Raw genomic sequence first — 20231 nt, forward strand, 5'->3', positions numbered from 1 at the left:
TCTCAGTTAATCTAGGAGGCTAGGAAAGGTTCTGCCTTCATGAGCAATGCCTAGAAAACAAGGGCACAGAAGGAACTTTTTGTTCCTTCAATTTCCTAGAGCCCTTATAGTACAGACTCAGTACTAGTTTATCACATTGTAAAATCAATGGAAGTGAACACTTTAACATTAACAGAGCTGGGGTTGCTTACTTCAGAACACATGAGTAAAAAATGATTGTCTCTGGTCTTGGCTAACAGGCAAGAGACTCCTTCCTGAAGAAAATGAAAGTGGGGCAGCTTGGAGGACAGCACAGTATTTAAAGACAGCATTGGCTGTAGTATTTGAAATAATTTATTCAGCTCAAGATCTATTTCTTGCAGAAAGCTCTTCCTGAATTCCTCAGGCCTGAGAGGTTGTATTTCTCAATGGCTTAGTAAGACCTTGAGCTCTAGAGTTATACTGAAACTTGAATCTCTGGTAGCAACTTACTTGGGTAAATTACTTCCCTGAAGCTCTTCCCTCAACTATGAAGATAACAATCACTGTCTTAGTCTGTTTTTATTGCCTATAACAAAAATATCTGAAACTGAGTAATTTATAAAAAGGAGTTTATTCTTACAGTGATGGAGGCTGAGACGTTGAAAGCTGAGGGGCTGCATCTTGTGAGGGTCTTCTTGCTGGTGGGGACTCTGCAGAATCCCGAGGTGGCACAGGGCATCCAAGGTGAGGGATGCATCCAAGAGCATGCTAGCTTGGGTCTCTCTACCTTTTCTTTTTTTTTTTTTTTTTTTTTTTTTGTGAGACAGGGTCTCACTCTGTTGCCAGGCTGCAGTGCAGTGGCGCAATCTGGACTCACTGCAACCTCCGCCTCCGAGGTTCAAGTGATTCTCCTGCCTCAGTTTCCCGAGTTGCTGGGACTATAGGTACGCACCACCACGCCCATTCACCATGTTGGCCAGGATGGTTTCAATCTCTTGACCTCGTGATCCGCCCGCCTCAGCCTCCTAAAGTGCTGGGATTACAGGCATGAGCCACCAGGCCTGGCCTTCCTTTTCTTATAAAGCCACCATTAATCCATGAATCTATGAACGGATTAACCCATTTAAGAGGGCAGAAGGCTCATCACCCAATCGCCTCTTAAAGTCCCCACATCTCAACACTGCCACATTGAAGATTAAGTTTCAACATGAGGTTTGGAGGGGACAGATATTCAAACCATAGCTATCACCAACTGGGGTCAGCCAGGAGGCTTAAATGAACTAATGCATGTGAAGTGCTCTGCACAATGACCCATGAGCACACAGTAAGTCTTAAAAAGACGGACACGATCACCAGTACATTGTTGTGGCTCCTTAGAGTCTAGATCACTCATGTTGGCTTTTCGTCACACTCTCATAACTCTTGTGACTATTTCCTCGTTATATCTGTTTTCCGTGGAATCTTTACAGCTGGTAAAGGTAAAGATTTAAACAGTATCCTTGCTGTTACTGTTTAAAATGTCTACATTTTAAAGGATACTGTTTAAAATTTCTACATCCACTTCTGGGGGGCTTAGCACAGGGCAGGATAAGGCAGAGGACAAAAGTGGAGCATGGAGTAGTTATTGATTTAAACTAATCGGCAAGGGGATTAGAGGTTGAGTGAGACTTTTGGCGAAGTGGGATAAGAGTGGTTGCCAACTGGCCAGGACTCGCACTAACGGGTTTGTTACCCAGAAGTTAGGTAATATAAGTTCTATCATTTTCCTATGCCATTTTGAAGTAGCATCCATGTTATCTTATAAACAGTATGTTGCAGGACTGGAGGAAAGAAATTCAGAGATATGTCACTTGAGAGGCAAGTATCTCCAAAGTTTTTTTTTTTTTTTCTTTTTTCTTTTTTGAGAACAGAGTCTAACTCTGTTGCCCAGGCTGGAGTGCAGTGGCACAATCTCGACTCACTGCAATCTGCCTCCCAGGTTCTAGTGATTCTCCTGCCTCAGCCTCCCAAGTAGCTGGGACTATAGGGGTGCGGCACCACACCTAGCTAATTTTTGTATTTTTAGTAGAGGCAGGGTTTCACCATGTTGGCCAGGCAGGTCTCGAACTCCTGACCTGGGGTGATCCACCCACCTTGGCCTCCCAAAGTGTTGGTATTACAGGCGTGAGCCACCGCGCCCAGCCTAAAATTTTAAAATCCAATTTTCGCAGTACTAATGCTTTCTCTAAAGATGCCTGAAAGTTATCATAGCAACTAATTTACCAAATAACTTGTGTTAGGCCATTTTTGCATTGCTCTAAAGAAACATCTGAGACTGGGTAATTTATAAAGAAAGGAGGTTTGAAGTGGTGGGGAGGGGGGTAGGCGCCATACACTTTTTAAGCTTTTAAACGACTAGATCTCACCTGAACTCACTATCTTGAAGATAACACCAAACCATGAGGGACCCGCCCCTGTGACCCAAACACCTCCTACCAGGCCCCACCTCCAGCATTAGGGATTACAATTCAACATGAGATTTGGGTGGGAACAAACATCCAAACTCTATCAACCTTCTCATAGTAGAACACCTTCTAGAGTAGGCTTTAGTAATGGTTCCTCTTCTCTTGGCACATGTTTAGTAGAAAGAGACATTGTTTTGTTGAATTAATCTGCAGTCTAAATTCAGGCTCCAAAACTCCTTAGACATTTTAATTAGATGTGGCCTTGGCCAGGTGCAGTGGCTCACGCCTGTAATCCCAGCACTTTGGGAGGTCAAGGTTGGTGGATCACCTGAGGTCAGGAGTTCGAGACCAGCCTGGCCAACACAGTGAAACCGTGTCTCTACTAAAAATACAAAAATTAGCTGGGCGTGGTGCCACACCCCTGTAGTCCCAGCTACTCAGGAGGCTGAGGCAGGAGAATCACTTGAACCTGGGAGGTGGAGGTCACAGTGAGCCGAGATCATGCCACTGCATTCCAGCCAGGGTGAAAAAGTAAGACTCTGTCTCAAAAAAAATTAGATATGGCCTTAAATTAGATGTGGTAATAAGTGATCAAATTAGACTTTGCCTAAAAAGCTTAGGCTCCATTTTTACTATTAAGATAGCTTCTTGTTTGGTATAAACATTACAGGACTCCCAGTGATAAAGGTACTTGATGAGGCTGTCAGTTGATTCACTTTCTCTGTTTCAATAGTGTGCAATATAAATCGTACCTACATTCATTGAGTGAAACTGAGGGCTAAACAGAAGACACTTGAAGTGGCATTGACAATTCCATTATGTAAACTTACCCCAATAAAACATGTAAGCGAATTTTTATGCTATTTATTAAAATAACTAAAGCCCCAAACAATGTGCATGGAAACACAGGGCAAGACATTGCCATTTACATGTCTTAATTTTAATCATCATTGCCATTTACATGTCTTAATTTTAACTTGAAAGAGCAATGATGTAGGGAAAGATGCACTAACTGGTCCGTGGCTCCAGTAGGGAACAGTAGGGAGCCACCATGTTGCTATACTTGGGCTTGCTACTATAAAGCGGTATCAGGTTGTCTTGGAAAGCCACAGCTGGGTTGAAAATGGATCCAAAGTCTATGTATTTCCAGTTTACATATCAACTTTGATGTGAAACGACATCTCAATTTAACTTCATCAGAAAAGCTTTATCTTTCAAGTCAATGAAGACTCTTTCATCTATATTCAAATATAACAATTTAAGACCTTTTAAAAAAGGTTGTGGGGGATGTGCCAGGAAAGAACTGATACACTCAACGACTTGGATGTATCTTAGGACATCATGCCAAGTAAAAACAGCCAATTTTAAAAAGGTACACACTGTATGATTCCTTTTATATAAAAGATTCTTAAAATGCCAACATTCTAGTGGTGGAGAACAGATCACTGGCTGTTGGAGGTTAGGGTTGGAGAGACCATGTTTCAAAAGACTACCACTAGGGAGTTTGTGGTGATGGAATAGTTCTGTATGCTGACTATGGTAGTAGTTATGTGATTCTATAAAAGACAAAATTTCAGCCAGGCGCAGTGGCTCACGCCTATAACCAGCACTTTGGGAGGCTGAGGTGGGCAGATCACGAGGTCAGGAGTTAGAGACCAGTCTGGCCAACAAGGTGAAACCCCGTCTCTACTAAAACTACAAAAATTAGCCAGGCGTGGTGGTGTATGCCTGTAATCCAGGCTACTCGGGAGGCTGAGGCAGAAGAATCACTTGAACCCAGGAGACAGAGGCTGCCGTGAGCCAAGATCACGCCACTGTACTGCATCCTGGGAAACAGAGCAAGACTCCATCTTGAAGAAAAAAAAAGGTAAAATTTCATACGGCTATACACCAAAAAGTAAATAAATGAGTGCGTGTAAACACTTGTGAAACCTGAGAGGTCTGTGGTTCAGTTATTAGCATTATAGCCAATGTCAATTGCTTGCTTTTGTTCATTTACTATGCTTATGCACGATATTATCACTGGAGGACACTGGAAGAAGAGTATATGGGAACTCTGTATTATTTTTGTAATTTGGGGGCAGGCTAAGAGTTTTTTAAAAAGTGGGGAATAAACTAAAACAGAGAACAAAGGAAAATAGTCAATCTAGACATTTTTATTAAGTTCTATTAAAAAATATTAAGACATTTGAAAAACTCAGAAAGTTTATAAAACATACTCATACTCAGTAATTTTCTTATTCTTTGATAGCCAGCGTGACATGTTGAAGATGTTACACTAAAACCAACCCACCACACTGCAAAAAGTTGTATCTCCAGAGTTTACTAAACATGCATCCTAATTCAGAGGAAATACTCTTGTCTAAAAGAGTGTTATTTTTATTATTTTCAAAAATAACTTTTCCCTTAAACTCAGAAAGGGCTGATTTCGCTAATTTACCCAATACCATGATAACTTATGTTCTTGTAGTGATATGGGATAAATGCAGAGATGAAACATGCTAGAACTTCTTAAAATGTACAGTATAGCTGGGCGCAGTAGCTCATGCCTGTAATCCCAGCACTCTGGGAGGCCGAGGCGGGCGGATCACCTGAGGTCGAGAGTTTGAGACCAGCCTGACCAACATGGAGAAAATCTGTCTCTACTAAAAATACAAAATTACCCAGGCGTTGTGGCACATGCCTATAATCCCAGCTACTTGGGAAGCTGAGGCAGGAAAATCACTTGAACCTAGGAGGCAGAGGTTGCAGTGAGCCGAGATCGTGCCACTGCACTCCAACCTGGGCTACAAGAGCAAAACTCCATCTCAAAAAAAAAAAAAAAAAAAGTAAAAAAAGTACAGTATAAAAGAGCAGTTGAGACTCAGAGCTGGATAGTATTTATCTACTTAAATTTGTAGGAATAACTGATCTCAGGGTTTGTTTTTCTTAAAGGTTTCAGTGATGTTGAACAACTCTATTTGAACAATGAGAACTTAGTCCTATCACTAGTCAGCCATCTCACAGAAAAAGTCACTCTTCCCAGTTGGCTGCTACCAAGAAACAGACTGACTCCAGAATGATCAGGAAATCCCAAAACTACCACAAGGCTCTCTGGCTTCCCTAAGTATCTTCAGGAGACACCCTGTCCCTGTATTAAAAGAGCAGGGAGTTAAAAGGTTAAAATAATTTTGGTAACTGTCTGAGATGTTTTACATCTAAGAAGGTGCCTACTGAATTCATGCTATTCATCTGCTTTAGAGTTTCAGAAGGTTGCAGACTTTCAGGAAAAATTGCAATGTCCCTTTCATTTTCTTTCTCAAGATGTTGAGTGAACTCTGCTTTCCCGGTTCGAAGGTTCACTGCAGGACTTGGTTTAAGGTTCTTTAATAAGAAAGCTGGCTTTTCAGTCAACTGCTGTTTTGCTTTTGTCTGCAAAACTTCATTTGTAATATTTCTTAATACTGGCATATCTGCGTTGGTGCCCACAGATTCACAGTTAGAACAATTAATTATTTCATGGTCATTCTTAGAAGGCTCTTTCTGACCACCAAGCTGTTCAGGTATGGACGTATGGTTCTGATTCAATAAATGTTCACTCTTGCTATTTGCATTGTCGGGAGGCTCCTCTTCATCTTCACTATTGTCACTGCTTTGTAGGAGTCCATATCTCTTCATATATTTTTTGGTTGCAAATGACATGTTGTTTGGTGAAATTAAACTAAGCCCTACTGTGCTTCTGTCTGTATTAATATGGAGAAGGCTGAATGGGTCACAATTATTTTGGTTTGATCGAGTGACAGACAGTTGTGACAGCTGATTTTCATTTAAATATTTCAGAGCTATAGCATTTGCCTCCATGCTCAAATCCACACCATTGGGGCTTAAGCCACTCATGCCAACATTAGCAAATGACATGCAGTTTAATCCAGAGATCACTGCTTCTGGGCTGATGCATGCCAACACACTGAAAGACACAAAGCAGTAAACCATCATTTACCATATTCTAACTAATACCTAGTTCTCAATGCATTCCATTCTATACAAGCAACAAAAGATCTTCAGCTTTAAGTTCATGGTCCTTTTATCTAAGTACTCAGACATCTAAGTCTTGATGATCCAGATACACAAAGGATAGATATGGGCTGGGTACAGTGGCCCAAACCTGTAATCCCAGCAGACTGGGACACTGAGGTGGGAGGATTGCTTAAAGCCAGGAGTTCAAGATCAGCCTAGGCAATATAGCCAGATCTTGTCTCTACAAAAAAATTTAAAAATTGGCCAGGCATGGTGGTACACATTTATAGTCCCAACTACTCAAGAAGCTGGAGGATTGTGTGAGCTCAAGAGTTCAAAGTTACAGAGAGCCATGATCATGCCACTGTACTCTAGCCTGGGCAACCGAACAAGACTCTGTCTCTTAAAAAATAAAAAATAAATAAAAAATTTAAAAAGGGATAAAAATAATAGCCTAGAAGGTAATCCATGATTTACAGGTTGAAAGTGGAATACAAATTAATTTTCCTAAATCTGTATATCAGTCATGGTTTTAACAACAAATACAAGGCCTCAAATGTAAAAGTCATTCAACATAGCTAGCTATGAGTCATTTAATTTATGACTATTAACCCAAATAGCACAAGAGATCAGCTAATGTTTAATGTAAAGTAAAACATAAAAATAAAATCAAACACAAAACACATTTGATTATATAACAGTACAAGCTTTGGTAAGTAGCTCAGAAAATTAAATTGTTCATAGTTGAGGAGATTCCATTTGCAATGAATAAAAAACATCAACCAGTCTCTGGATATGGGCTTATACACACACACACACGAATACTTTTTTCATTAGTCATAATCTTCAACTTACTTTGATTAGTGTTAAGTCAACTGACTTACCTTTTCCTTAGTATCACATATATAATAAATAGCTGCTATTTTTTTTTTTTTTTTGAGACAGGGTCTTGCTCTGTTGCCCAGTCTGGAGTGCAGTGGCAACTGCATGTCATTTGCTAATGCTGGCACAATTACAGACTCAGGCTGGTCTCAAACTCCTGAGGTCAAGTGAGCCTCCCTCCTCGAACTCCCAAAAGTGATGGAATTACAGGCGTGAGCCACTGCACCCAGCCTGCTAATTATTGAGTCCTTATATATGCCAGGTACTCTGCTAAATGCTTTACATGCATTATTCATATACATTCCTCACAGTAACCTTTCTCAGGGAGGTATTCCCTATTGAATATTTCTATTTTATTCTCCATTTCAACACCTTACATTCCCTTTCCACTACTTTTCTGTTTTCTTTTTGGCACTTATCGCGGTCTATACATTGAATACACATATCTACATATTCAATCAATGCTTGATTCTTATTTACTGTCTAGCACCCTCATGAAAGCCAATGAGGGCAGAGTTTTGTCTGCTCCCCCGGCCCCCACTGCAGTATCTTTGATGCCTGGGACACGTAGCAGGCACTCAGTAAGTACTTGTTGAATGAATAAAAGAAGTAGGTACTATTGTTATATTTATTCTCAGTTGAGAAAGCTGAGGAATAGAGATTTGAGCTAATTTTGTCAAGCTAAATAGTACATAGCAAGCTGAGATAAACCATGACTGCCTTACTCTCTAGGGCTCTGTAACCACTGTTTTACTGTACTATATTCAGTAACTTGGATTTTTTCCATCAGAGTCCTTTGTGCACTATTTGTTGTGGTGAACATTATATTCTAGTCAAACATGCTATGGCTTTCTACATCATCCCATGAAGAAATTCAGCTGTTTTATATGTGCTAGCCACTGCTTGCATTCACAGACCCACAAAAATCAAACAACCATTATGTATTTTCATTCTTATAAGCACCTGAAATTTGCAAAAAACTGTTTCCAACCATTAATAATCCCTGAAACCAGGCTGGGCATGGTGGCTTATGCCTGTAATCCCAGCACTTTGGGAGGCCGAGGTGGGCAGATCACCTGAGGTCAGGAGTTCGAGACCAGCTTGGCCAACATGGCGAAACCCCATTCTACCAAAAATACAAAAAAAATTAGCCAGGCGTGGTGGCGGGCGCTGTAATCCAGCTACTCTGTAGCCTGAGACAGGAGAATCGTTTGAAGCCAGGAGGTGGAGGCTGCAGTGAGCCGAGACTGCGCCACTGCACTCCAGCCTAGGCGACAGTGAGACTCTGTCTCAAAAAAAAAAAAAAAAAAATTCCCTGAAACCAGTGATGCCATCACCAAACAATGGAACAGTGTGCTCAATAATGCTGGTCTTTATAACCTTGAAATTCTTCCTTAACCTTCTTGGCATTTAATGCTTTGAAGACTATTTTAATAAGATTAAAGAGATACTACTAATTTATCCAGACATTATTCTTTCATTCATAGTGACAATACTTTTGGAAGTCTTTTTCTACTTTGCCTATTTCCTCAGTCTATAGATAATATTAATGTAAATAATGTGATAAAAGCAAAGAAAACTTCTAATTCAAAATGTTAAATATTTAAAGAAAGCAGATCTAATTTGGGTGTTTTTTTTTAAATTAATTAACTTTTTTTTTTTTGAGACAAGGTCTCACTCTGCCACTAAGACTGGAGTGCAGTGTTGCAATAATGGCTCACTGTGGCATCGACCTCCCAGACTCAAGTGACCCTCCTACTAAAGCCTCGCAAGTAGCTGGGACTACAGGTGCATACCACCATGCCCAGCTAATCAAAAATTTTTCTTTTTGTAAAGATGGGGTCTCACTATGTTGTTCAGGCTGGTCTTGAACTCCTGAGCTCCAGCGATCCTCCCAAAGTGCTGGGATTACAGGCGTGAGCCACCATGCCCAGCCTCTAATTTTAAGTAGAGCTTCTTTTATAGAATGGTTAAAAGATCCATAAAGTAGTTAATATCAGTTTAGAAGGCTATTCAAGTTTCAATGCCTGACACAAGCTAGCCAATTTCAATTTGGAAGGTGGGGCAGGGGCAATGAGATATCATTACTTTAATAGCAAAACAAATCAAGACAGGCACAGTGGTATGCACACCTGTAGTCCTAGCTTCTCAGGAGCCTGAGGCAGGAGGATTGCTTGAGCCCAGGAGTTCAAGGGGCCAGCCTAGGCAAAATAGAGACCACATCGCTAAAAAAACAAATCAATAATACTCAGAACCAAAGCATATAAACACTAGGGTAATTAAGAGGAAAAGCAAAAAGGAATCCGCTCCACTAATCAAATCCTAAAAGCCTAAGCACAAATATATGCCTATGTTAAAATCTCATTAGATGTGCAGCTACAAGGAATGATGAAAGTCCATGAACAAATCTGAGTAAGAGAGCCATATGCCAACAATTTATGGGAAGCTCTAAAATTATTCCAACTCAGATGAAAATCAAGACTGCCATCTCTACAAATAAAAATAAGCCGGGTGTGCTGCTGCACACCTGTAGTCCCAGTTACTCAGGAAGCTAAGTGGGAGGATCACTTGAGCCCAGGAGATTGAGGCTGCAGTGATACATGATTGTGCCACTGCACTCCAGCCTGGGCAATAGAGCGAGACCCTGTCTCTCAAAAAAAAAAAAAAAAAAAAAAATCAACTTTGATTCATGATCCTATTTGAATCCAGATTAGTTATCTACTACTTATCCTAAACAGAGTTTTTCAACTACTAACCAGATAGCCAGGAAGCAAGGTAAAGAAGCAACTAGAGAGACTGCTTGAGACAGGTTTTGAATTCAAAAAGTCGCTCCAATTGGGAACCTATGTGTAGAGGTTGCTTCTAGACCTCGAACCCACAATCTCCATTTCCTGCACAATTTCTAGGTTTGTCTGGCACCCTCTTTCCCTGCCTTCCTGCCTTTAGACTCTCTTAATCTCTGCGGGATTCTATTAACAGGAAAATAGAAAGCAGGTCTTCCTTCCCCTGCCTTAGCCACTCTTCTGGTGGAATGATGTGCTCCTGGAGTCCAGAATTGGAACATGAAATGAGTTTTCACAATACAATGATGAAAGATGTCTGGTTTACAGAGCTAGAGGAACAGTATGGATTATAAGGATTAGTTTCCTAGAATATTTAACCTATAATTTGTAATAGTTTCTATAGAAAAATGTGTCTTAAATTCTAAACAACTGCCTTATAAACTTTTAGTATACCAGTTATATTATACCTACACACGTTAAAAAGATAACAATATAAGGTCTTAAATACTGACAGTAAATACTACAAAGACACTAAAAATGAACCTTCACTGTACGCTTCAGTGATGACCTGAGTAGGAGGAATGTTGTTTGTTCAGCAAATGACTCATTGAAGGCCCACTAAGTTAGTGGTAGAGGCAATGAGGATTTAGAACTATGCAAAATCTTCGCTGGATGTGGTGGCTCATACCTGTAATCCCAGCACTTTGGGAGGCTGAGGCTGGCAGATCACAAGGTCAGGAGTTCGAGACCAGCCTGGCCAATATAGTGAAATCCCATCTCTACTAAAAATACAAAAATTAGCTGGGCGTGGTGGTGCGCACCTGTAGTCCCAGCTACTCAGGAGGAAGGCTAAGGCAGAAGAATTGCTTGAACCTGGGAGGCAGAGGTTGCAGTGAGCCAGGATCATGCCACTGCACTCCAGCCTGGGTGACAGAGTGAGACTCTGTCTCAAAAAAAAAAAAAAAAAAAAAAAAAAAAAAAACTTGCTGAAAATGCTGTCACAAGTACATGCTACAATTTACTGAGAACAAGGTAATTTAAGAGTACAAAACATCGGCCAGGCGCAGTGGCTCACACACGTAATCCCAGCACTTTCGGAGGCCGAGGCAGGTGGATCATCTGAGGTTGGGAGTTCAAGACCAGCCTGACCAACATGGAGAAACCCGGTCTCGACTAAAAGTACAAAATTAGCCGGGCATGGTGGCGCATGCCTGTAATCCCAGCTACTCAGGAAGGCTGAGGCAGAAGAATCGCTTGAACCCGGGAGGCGAAGGTTGTGGTGAGCCGAGATCACGCCATTTCACTCCAGCCTGGGCAATACAAAAGAAACTCCATCTCAAAAAAGAAAAAAAGAGTACAAAACATCAATACACTCTGAGAGGTCCAAAGAGGTGACATCTGAGTTCAGCTTTGAAGGATAAGAAGGATTTTGGCAAGGAGAAAGGTAAAAAAGAGCATCTCAGATAAAAGTAACATCAAGGAGTCTTGCAAGTGCCAATGGCAAGTAGGCTGGAACTTGGTAGAGAGTGGTAGGCCATTATACTCAAAAACTAAGTTTAAGTCAAACTGAAACAATGCGAATTAATCAGGTAGGCCTCAGATAGGCTGGGAGGACATTCCAGACGTAAGCCTAAGATAACTGGGAAACAAAATTTGACTCTTATGTTGGAGAAACTATTGCAGTACAGTTTCATATTTAATCAAAATGACATAGAGATGATGGCACATGCCTCTGGTCCCAGCTACTCAAAAAGCTGAGGCAGGAGGATTGGCTTGAGCCCAGGAGTTTGAGGTTACCTAAATTATGATTGTATCATTGTATTCCATTGTATTCCAGGGTGACAGGCCTGGGTGACAGAGCAAGATCCTATTTTTAAAAACTAAAAAAAAAATTTAAATATACAGAAATTGCATCAATAATAAAATATAACTTTTAAAACTTTAAGGTATTTTTGGTCTTAATTAGTACAGATCTTTAAAAGGGACCATTTTGATGTAATTACAACACAGTATGAAAATACTCTTAAAGTTAGCTACCTCTCCTATGTGATTCCATGGCATTCTCTATCCTTCCATTTCACAGCAGGTATAAAAGATATTGACTATCTGTGTCTTCCCCACTGAACTGTAAACTCTATGAGAACAAAGATGTCTTTCTTTACCAGGTTATTTTGTGTATTATGATATCTCTTATAAGCTGGCTCACAGTAGAAACTCAGTATGCATTTGTTGAAGTTAATGTATTGGTGAAATGGTAGCTGGCATACATGTATACATGTAGCTGGTAATAATACTCTTTCAGAAAGCAACTTAGCAACGGCTTTAAAATTTTTGTATCATTTTACCTTAGTCTTTCCATTTCCAAGATTCTATTCTAAAACTGAAAAGCAATATTTGCAAAAGATCATCATAGCAACATTTAAAATAGTAAGAAACTGCAACTAACGTGACAAGTTCGTTCTCAGTTCTGACAAGAGGGGAAGGGTTAGGATACATAGCCTCTATCTTACAACATGGATAAAAAACTCCAAAAATGCTAGCCTCGCTCTTCTACACTATTGGCAGGAATATAAACTGGTACAACTATTTGGTGAGCAATGGTAGTAGTATCTACTAAGACTATTCAGGAATTTATCTTACAAAGATACTTGTACCTGTAGAATGATGTTCACTTAGGATTGTTTGAAATAAAAAATAAGAGATTTGGCTTAAAGGTCCATTAATAGAGCACTGGGATTCAATATATTCTAGTACAAGGGTACAAAAGAATATTATGCAGCTGTTTAAATACATGAGAAAGAACTGTATATCCCTATAAGGAAAAGTATCCAAGATATTATAATACCATGTTTAAAAAAAAACAAAAACAAAAAAACAGACCAGGTGCAGTGGCTCACGGCTGTAATCCTAGCACTTTGGGAGGCCAAGGTGGGAAGATTGCTTGAGTCTAGGAGTTTGTTTGAGACCAGACTGGGCAAAACAGCAAGACCCCATCTCTGCAAAAAATAAAAAATTAGCCAAGTAGTGGTGCATGCCTGTAGTGCCAGCTACTCAAAAGGCTGAGATGGGAGGATCACTTGAGTCCACGAGGTTGAGGCTGAAGTGAGCTGTGATCATGTCACTGCACTCCAGTCTGGGTGACACAGCGAGACTGTCTCAAAATTAAAACAAAAAAATCAAATCACAAAGTTTATCACATACACATATACGTGAACATGCATGGAACATTTCTACAATACAAAAGAAATGGTTAAGAGAAGTAACTTTTTAAAAATTTTTGTGAGACAGTCTTACTCTGTCGCCCAGGCTGGAGTGCAGTGGCGCAGTCTCGACTCACTGCAAGCTCCGCCTCCAGGGTTCATGCCATTCTCCTGCCTCAGCCTCCCAAGTAGCTGGGACTACAGGTGCCTGGCACCCAGCTTGGCTATGTGTTTTTAGTAGAGACAGGGTTTCACTGTGTTAGCCAGGATGGTCTCGATCTCCTGACCTCGTGATCTGCCCACTTCGGCCTCCCAAAGTGCTGGGGATTACAGGTGTGAGCCACTGAGCCTGGCCTTTTTTTTTTTTTTTTTTTGAGACTGAGTCTTGCTCTGTGGTCCAGACTAGAGTACAGTGGCGCGATCTCGGCTCACTGCAACCTCCACCTCCCGGGTTCAGGCAATTCTCCTGCCTCAGTCTCCTGAGTAGCTGGGATCACAGGCTCCTGCCACGGCGCCCAGCTAATTTTTGTATTTTTAGTAGAGACAGGGTTTCACCATCTTTTGGCCAGGCTGGTCTCAAACTCCTGACCTCGTGATCCACCAGCCTGGCCTAAGAGAAGTAACTTTGGAATAGTCAGGCAGGAATGTGGGGAGTTGTGGCTTTTGCATTTTATCTTACACTCTCTTCTGTATTGTTTGTTTTTTAAAACCATCAATTTTTCTTTTTTTTTTTTTTTTTGAGACGGGAGTCTCACTCTGTCGCCCGGGCTGGAGTACAGTGGCCGGATCTCAGCTCACTGCAAGCTCCGCCTCCCGGGTTTACGTCATTCTCCTGCCTCAGCCTCCCGAGTAGCTGGGACTACAGGCGCCCGCCACCTCGCCCGGCTAGTTTTTTTTGTATTTTTTTAGTAGAGACGGGGTTTCACCGTGTTAGCCAGGATGGTCTCGATCTCCTGGCCTCGTGATCCGCCCGTCTCGGCCTCCCAAAGTGCTGGGATTACAGGCTTGAGCCACCGCGCCCGGCCAAAACCATCAATTTTTATTACTTTTTAAATTAGAAAACAAAAAATAATTAACAGAAAATATGCTAGCCTTAGTAATGTAATCTCCAGACTTTATTTTTTTTTTTTAATAAGTTATGTGCTGAGGTCATCTTTGGTAGAAAGGAATCTGAACAGAAGGACATGACCAGTTGGGCACATTCCTAGAAAAAAGAAATGGTTTTGTTTTTTAGATGGCACGATTGTGTAACTGTACATCCAGTAGCTGGCACAGACCTTATCACCTCCAGAAAGACTTTTCAGATGCTACCAAGCGAAACTCCTTTCTCTTTCCTCAAGTCTCCTATTTTGTTGGCCTATCCAGCCAGGAGTCATCCCATAATATCTCTCAAATTACTTATGTATGTAACCCTCTCTCCCACAAAAATGAAGAATCTCTTATTCATCATGCATATGGTAGGCCCTGAATAAATGGTGAATCAACTGAATTGAGGCACAAACATAACTTTTCTGATGAGATTGCCACAATACATCTAGCCAATGATGGGCAAAAATAAATAAACATTTTTTAAAAATAAAATTTATTCTCCCTTTAAAACAAAATTGTAAAAGTTACCTGGCGTGATCCACGTTATGTGCATTTTTCTTCACTTTAGTGGGAGAATCAATTTTTACTCCAAGGCTTCTTAGTTGCTTAAGAGTTGCATTAAGAACACAATCTTTGTCCACCAGTCTTGAATGATGTGTGTTTTTCTTTGTATGGTAAACGTTTTGGGTTCTGGTGCATTCATGACTGATAATTACTGCTTTGGTAGATGGCTGCTCAGTTTCCTTGGAGGAACTACTCAATAGGTGGTTTACTTGACCCTGACAAAAAGAAAAAAAAATTTTTTTTGAAAAATCACTATTAACAATGTTAGGGCTGGGTGTGGTAGTTCATGCCTATAATCCCAGCACTTTGGGAAGCCGAGGCAGGAGGATCGCTTGAGCCCAGGAGTTCAAGACCCTGGGCAACACAGTGAGATCCTGTCTCTACAAAAAACTAAAAATTAGCTGGGCATGCTGGCACACGCCTGTAGTTCCAGCTACTAAGGAGGTTGAAGTAGGAGGACCACTTGAGTCACAAGGCTGAGGCTGCAGTTAGCCGTGATTGTGCCCCTATATGCTGCGTGACAAAGTAAGACTCTGTCTCTAAAAAAAGAAAAATTTAAAAAAAGTTAAAAAACAATTTTACAATAAGACCTTAATGATACAATAAGGCCAGGGAAAATCAGTATCTTGTCAAATTCCACAAAGTATCAAGTAGGCAGGTATTACGTATCATTTGCAGGTATTATGGAGTTTTTACAGAAGCACATCCTAATGAACAATTTCATCAGACCCTAGAGAAAACAGAATGTTTGTTCGGACTTCATTCACTCAAAAACCAACATAGGCTGGGCACGGTGGCTCACACCTGTAATCCCAGTCCTTTGGGAGGCCAAGGTGGGCAGATCACTTTAGGTCAGGAGTTCAAGACCAGCCTAGCCAACATGGTGAAACCCTGTCTCTAACAAAAATACAAAAATTAGCCAGGTGTGGTGGCACGTGCCTGTCGTCCCAGCTCTTCGGGAGGCTGAGGCGTGGGAATCACTTGAACTCAGAAGGCCCAGGTTGCAGAGAGCTGAGATGGCGCCACTGCCACTGTACTCCAGCCTGGGTGACAGACAGACTCTGTCTAAAAAAAAAAAAAAAAAATAAATAAATAAAATAAATAAATAAAAATAAAAACGATCATATTTAAAAATCATTTGAGTACAGGCGCATGGCTCAAACCTGTAATCCCAGCACTTTGGGAGGCCAAGGCGGGCCAGGAGTTCAAGACCAGCCTGACCAACATAGTGAAACCCTGTCTCTGCTAAAAATACAAAAATTAGCTGGGTGTGGTGGCGTGCACCTGTGGTCGCAGCCTCTTGAAAGGCCGAGGCAGGAGAATCACTTGAACCTGGGAGGGATAAGCTGCAGTGAGCTGAGATCATGTCACTGCACTCCAGCCTGGGCAACAGAGTGAGACTCTGTCTCAAAAGAAAAGAAAAAAAAAAAAAAGCCAGGTGTGGTAGCAGGTGACTGTTAGTTCCAGCTACCTGGAAGGCACGAGAATCGCTTGAACCCGGGAGGCAGAGGTTACAGTGAGCTGAGATCATGTCACTGCACTCCAGCCTGGGCGACACAGCAAGACCCTGTCTCAAAAACAAACAAACAAACAAACAAAAACAAACAAACCTCTTTTGAGTAATTCTCCAAGTATTTTTGAAGATTTATGCTAAATTTTTTATAAAGAATTTTTAAATAATGCTTTCATTTGAAAAGTGATAATATGTTTCAGTTATAAATTAGGCCTTTATGATATTCACAGAATTAGGCTCCTTTTCTTCTCACCTTCTAAAAGTAAGAACGACCTGTGATACTATTTCTGCATATTTCATTCCCTGAGCATACAAGCTGCTAGCACCAGTCTAGGACCTAGCAAGCAAATAACAAATAAGTGTTCATTGATGAATACATAGGGCCCTGTGAAGTATGTTTAATTAGCCTTCTCACAAATGGACAAATCAAATGTTCTACAATTTGGATGAAAGTAACAGTCAGGGTTTCTCTATCTTTTAAGTCCCAGATCACATTTTAAGTTTTATAAGACTAGTTCCTCCAATCAGAATTATCCCTTTTATTCTGTGTTCTCTTTGCTTTTCACTACTACTCCTCAACAGCCTGTCTTATAATTGTTTACTAGTCTGCATGTGCTGTTGTTTCCCCTAGGCTCTCAAGGGCACAGAGTGTCATATTCACCTTTATATTATCGATTTCACTGAGCCTACTGTCTTAGACTAAGCTAAGTATTTAATAAACATCGGCTTACCTAAACTAAAATCAGTAAATATTATCATAAATATCCCACTACTTTCCAATTTTCAAATTTCCAAGAAACTTGCTTATTTTCTAATACTAATTTTGGTTTGAATTAGGCATATCAATATTTATACTTTAAAAATAAAGCTGTGTTTTTCTAAGTACTTAAGTATATTTACAGTAAATTACTGAATTTAAGTTATAATTTATGAAAAGCTAAAAGAAATGCTACATTGTTAATTAGGCAAAAATCTTTTTATGTTAAGGTCTCCATCAGTTTAAACCTAGGAAAAGCTTAACTAGTATATCCTATACTAAATAACCTTCTCAAAAAGATGAAATGATCTACATTTTCTTACCAATAAATCCTGGTAAATTTTCTGGTTATCTGATGGTTGATGAGGCAAGGGTTGCATTACTTGCTCAATTTTTGGTTCCTCTGATGTTTCAGAATTGTTACTGGCACCCCCTGTTGGTCCAGTCTGTAAACACATGCTTATACTTTCTGCCAGCTGGCCATTTGGAAAGAACACAGGTACATCAGGTTCTTTTCTCACAACTAGAGAAGAGCTGCTGGGAAGGATATATAATGTGTTAGTCACTGAGGTACCTTTAACATATAATTGAAATGTAGTAACTTTACAAGAAAGGGTTAAGACTCAAGCAGCATCTGGTTTGTATTTTTAGCTCTTAGTGATGCTACATAAACATCCCATCTTAGCCAGGTGCAGTGGCTCATGCCTGTAATCTGTGTTTTGGGAGAGCAAGGCAAGAGAAGTCTGAGGTGAGAAGTTCAAGATCAGACTGGGGAACACATGAAGACCCCACTTTCACAAAAAATTTGTTTTAATTAGCTGAGTGTGGCACCATGCACCTGTAATCCTAGCTGCTCAGGAGGCTGAGCAAGAGAATCACTTAGCCCAGGAATTCGAGGCTGCAGTGAGCTATGATTGTACCATGTACTCAGCCTATGCATCAGAGCAAGGTCCTGTTTCTATAAGAAACAAAAATGAAAACACTCCATTTTAACAGGCTGCATATAAACGAAACCATGGTACCTTTTAACTTGTGTTACTTATATTTAAGACAACTTTCTTTGAAGCCTGGAAAACAAGCTGTTGACTTCTCCTGAACTTGATGGCAATGGAAATTTTTAGAGCATTTAAATATTTTAGATATGTTATTTGTTCATTTCAAGTTTTTTAATTTTATTTTTATTTTTATTTTTTTTGAGACGGAGTCTCACCGTGTCAACCAGGCTGGAGTGTAGTGGCGTGATCTCGGCTCACCGTAACCTCCGCCTCCCAGGTTCAGGCGATTCTCCTGCCTCAGCCTCCTGAGTAGCTGGGATTACAGGCGTGTGCCACCATGGCTGGCTAGTTTTTTGTATTTTTAGTAGAGATGGGGTTTCACCATGTTGGACAGGCTGGTCTCAAACTCCTGACCTCAGGTGATCTGCCTGCCTTGACCTCCCCAAGTGCTGGGATTACAGGCGTGAGCCACTGCACCTGGCCTCAAGGATTTAAAAATATCTGTCTTGGTGTCTAACCTAGGAAGCGAAAACCAAAATTGAAAAAGAACAAATCCAAAACATTAAAGATTACAAGGGTCCTTAATAAAATAACACCAAGCGCTAGATAGCTCCTTTCACCATGTGAGGACACAACGAAGAGGCATCAACTATGAACCAGGAAATGGGCCCTTACAAGACATTACATCTGCTGGTGTCTCAATCTTGGAGTTTCCAGCCCTCAGAACAATGAGAAATAAATTTCTGTTGTTTATAAGTCGAAATGAATAAATAAATGTCTACGCTCTTTAGGGGGAAGAAAAAGAAATAAATAAAAATGCCAAATCTCAACAAAAGATTAAATAAAAAAATCTAAAATGCTTCTAATATGCCAAGTATTATTAGGTATGTCCAAAGCACAACTTCTAAAGAAAAACATGGATCATTTTAAAAGAAAGTCTCTATAAATACTACATACCACTACTCACTGCTGGGAAAAGGTAATCAATAACCAATTAAGCTGCAAGGCAAATAAATTTATCTTTCACAGACTGCTTCATCATCAGAAACACTGATCCAACAAGACATCTAAGGGGGACTGGAAGCCCCAGAGTTGGGTTTCATCTGTGAATACTCAGCAGTGGGAACCAGAGCACGAATCAGACCAAATGTGCGAGAAGGATCCCAGAGAAGCACCAAAACCACCATAGATAACACTGGAGAAGGTATTTATTCCAAATCAACAACCCAAATCGATGCTGAACAAAGATTAGATTTACATCTAGTTATGTGGTGGGATCAGTTAATTAATTGCTCTGAAAAAGCAATTAACTTCATTCTATCCATTAACTCAGATCTGTTTCTAAAGTTAAAAAAAAAAAAAGGGCAGAACAAGGGCATGGTGGCTCACACCTGTAATTCCAGCACTTTGGGAGGCCGAGGCAAGTGGATAACTTGAGGTCAGGAGTTCGAGACCAGCCTGGTCAACATGGTGAAACACCGTGTTCACTAAAAATACAAAAATTAGCTGGGTGTGGTGGCATACACTTGTAATCCCAGCTCCTTGAGAGGCTGAGGCAGAAGGATCTCTGGAACCCAGGAGGTGGAGGTTGCAGTGAACCAAGATCACACCACGGCACTCCAGCCTGAGTGACAGAGCAACACTCTATCTCAAAAACAAAACAAAACGCCGCAACAGATTGGATATTTTTAAAAATTCCAATCCGAAAACCCCCATTATTCTAGGAAGTAGTCTGAGTTTACAGAGTTAAGTCAAGGAGAATAAGTAAAGATCCCATGGTTTGCTCCTCTTTGTCCTCAGTTTCTATAATTATTCTAAATAAACTGCAGACCTAGTTTGGGGCTCACCCCATGGGGAACCAGACACTGGGTCAAACTGTAGTTTTTTTAATTAATTATTTTTTTTGAAACAGAGTTGGCCGGGCATGGTGGCTCACACCTTTAATCCCAGCACTTTGGGAGGCTGAGGCTGGCGGATCATTTGGGGTCAGGAGTTGGAAACCAGCCTGGCCAACATGGAGAAACCCTGTCTCTACTAAAAATACAAA

The 20231-nt window shown here is 40.6% G+C and overlaps 1 protein-coding gene across 6 annotated transcripts in view; it reads right to left on the reverse strand.

The window, feature by feature from the left end:
* Positions 1-4541: 4541 nt before the first annotated feature.
* The window catches only part of STIL (STIL centriolar assembly protein), an 80095-nt gene continuing 64405 nt past the window's right edge, over positions 4542-20231 (reverse strand). For 4 of the 6 annotated variants that reach the window (XM_050748714.1, XM_050748624.1, XM_050748808.1 and 1 more), the window contains 3 exons: positions 17513-17726; positions 14884-15134; positions 4542-6351 (listed from right to left, as the gene is read on the reverse strand). In XM_050748714.1, coding sequence (XP_050604671.1) covers positions 5565-6351; positions 14884-15134; positions 17513-17726 — 1252 coding nt within the window. In that variant the 3' untranslated portion in view covers positions 4542-5564. Of the gene's footprint in view, positions 6352-11295; positions 13063-14883; positions 15135-17512; positions 17727-20231 lie in introns of those variants that run through there. The other 2 variants (XM_050748889.1, XM_050749067.1) reach the window with 2 other exon arrangements.

This window comes from Macaca thibetana, chromosome 1 (assembly GCF_024542745.1).
Source record: "Macaca thibetana thibetana isolate TM-01 chromosome 1, ASM2454274v1, whole genome shotgun sequence".
NCBI classification, from domain to species: Eukaryota; Metazoa; Chordata; class Mammalia; order Primates; family Cercopithecidae; genus Macaca; species Macaca thibetana.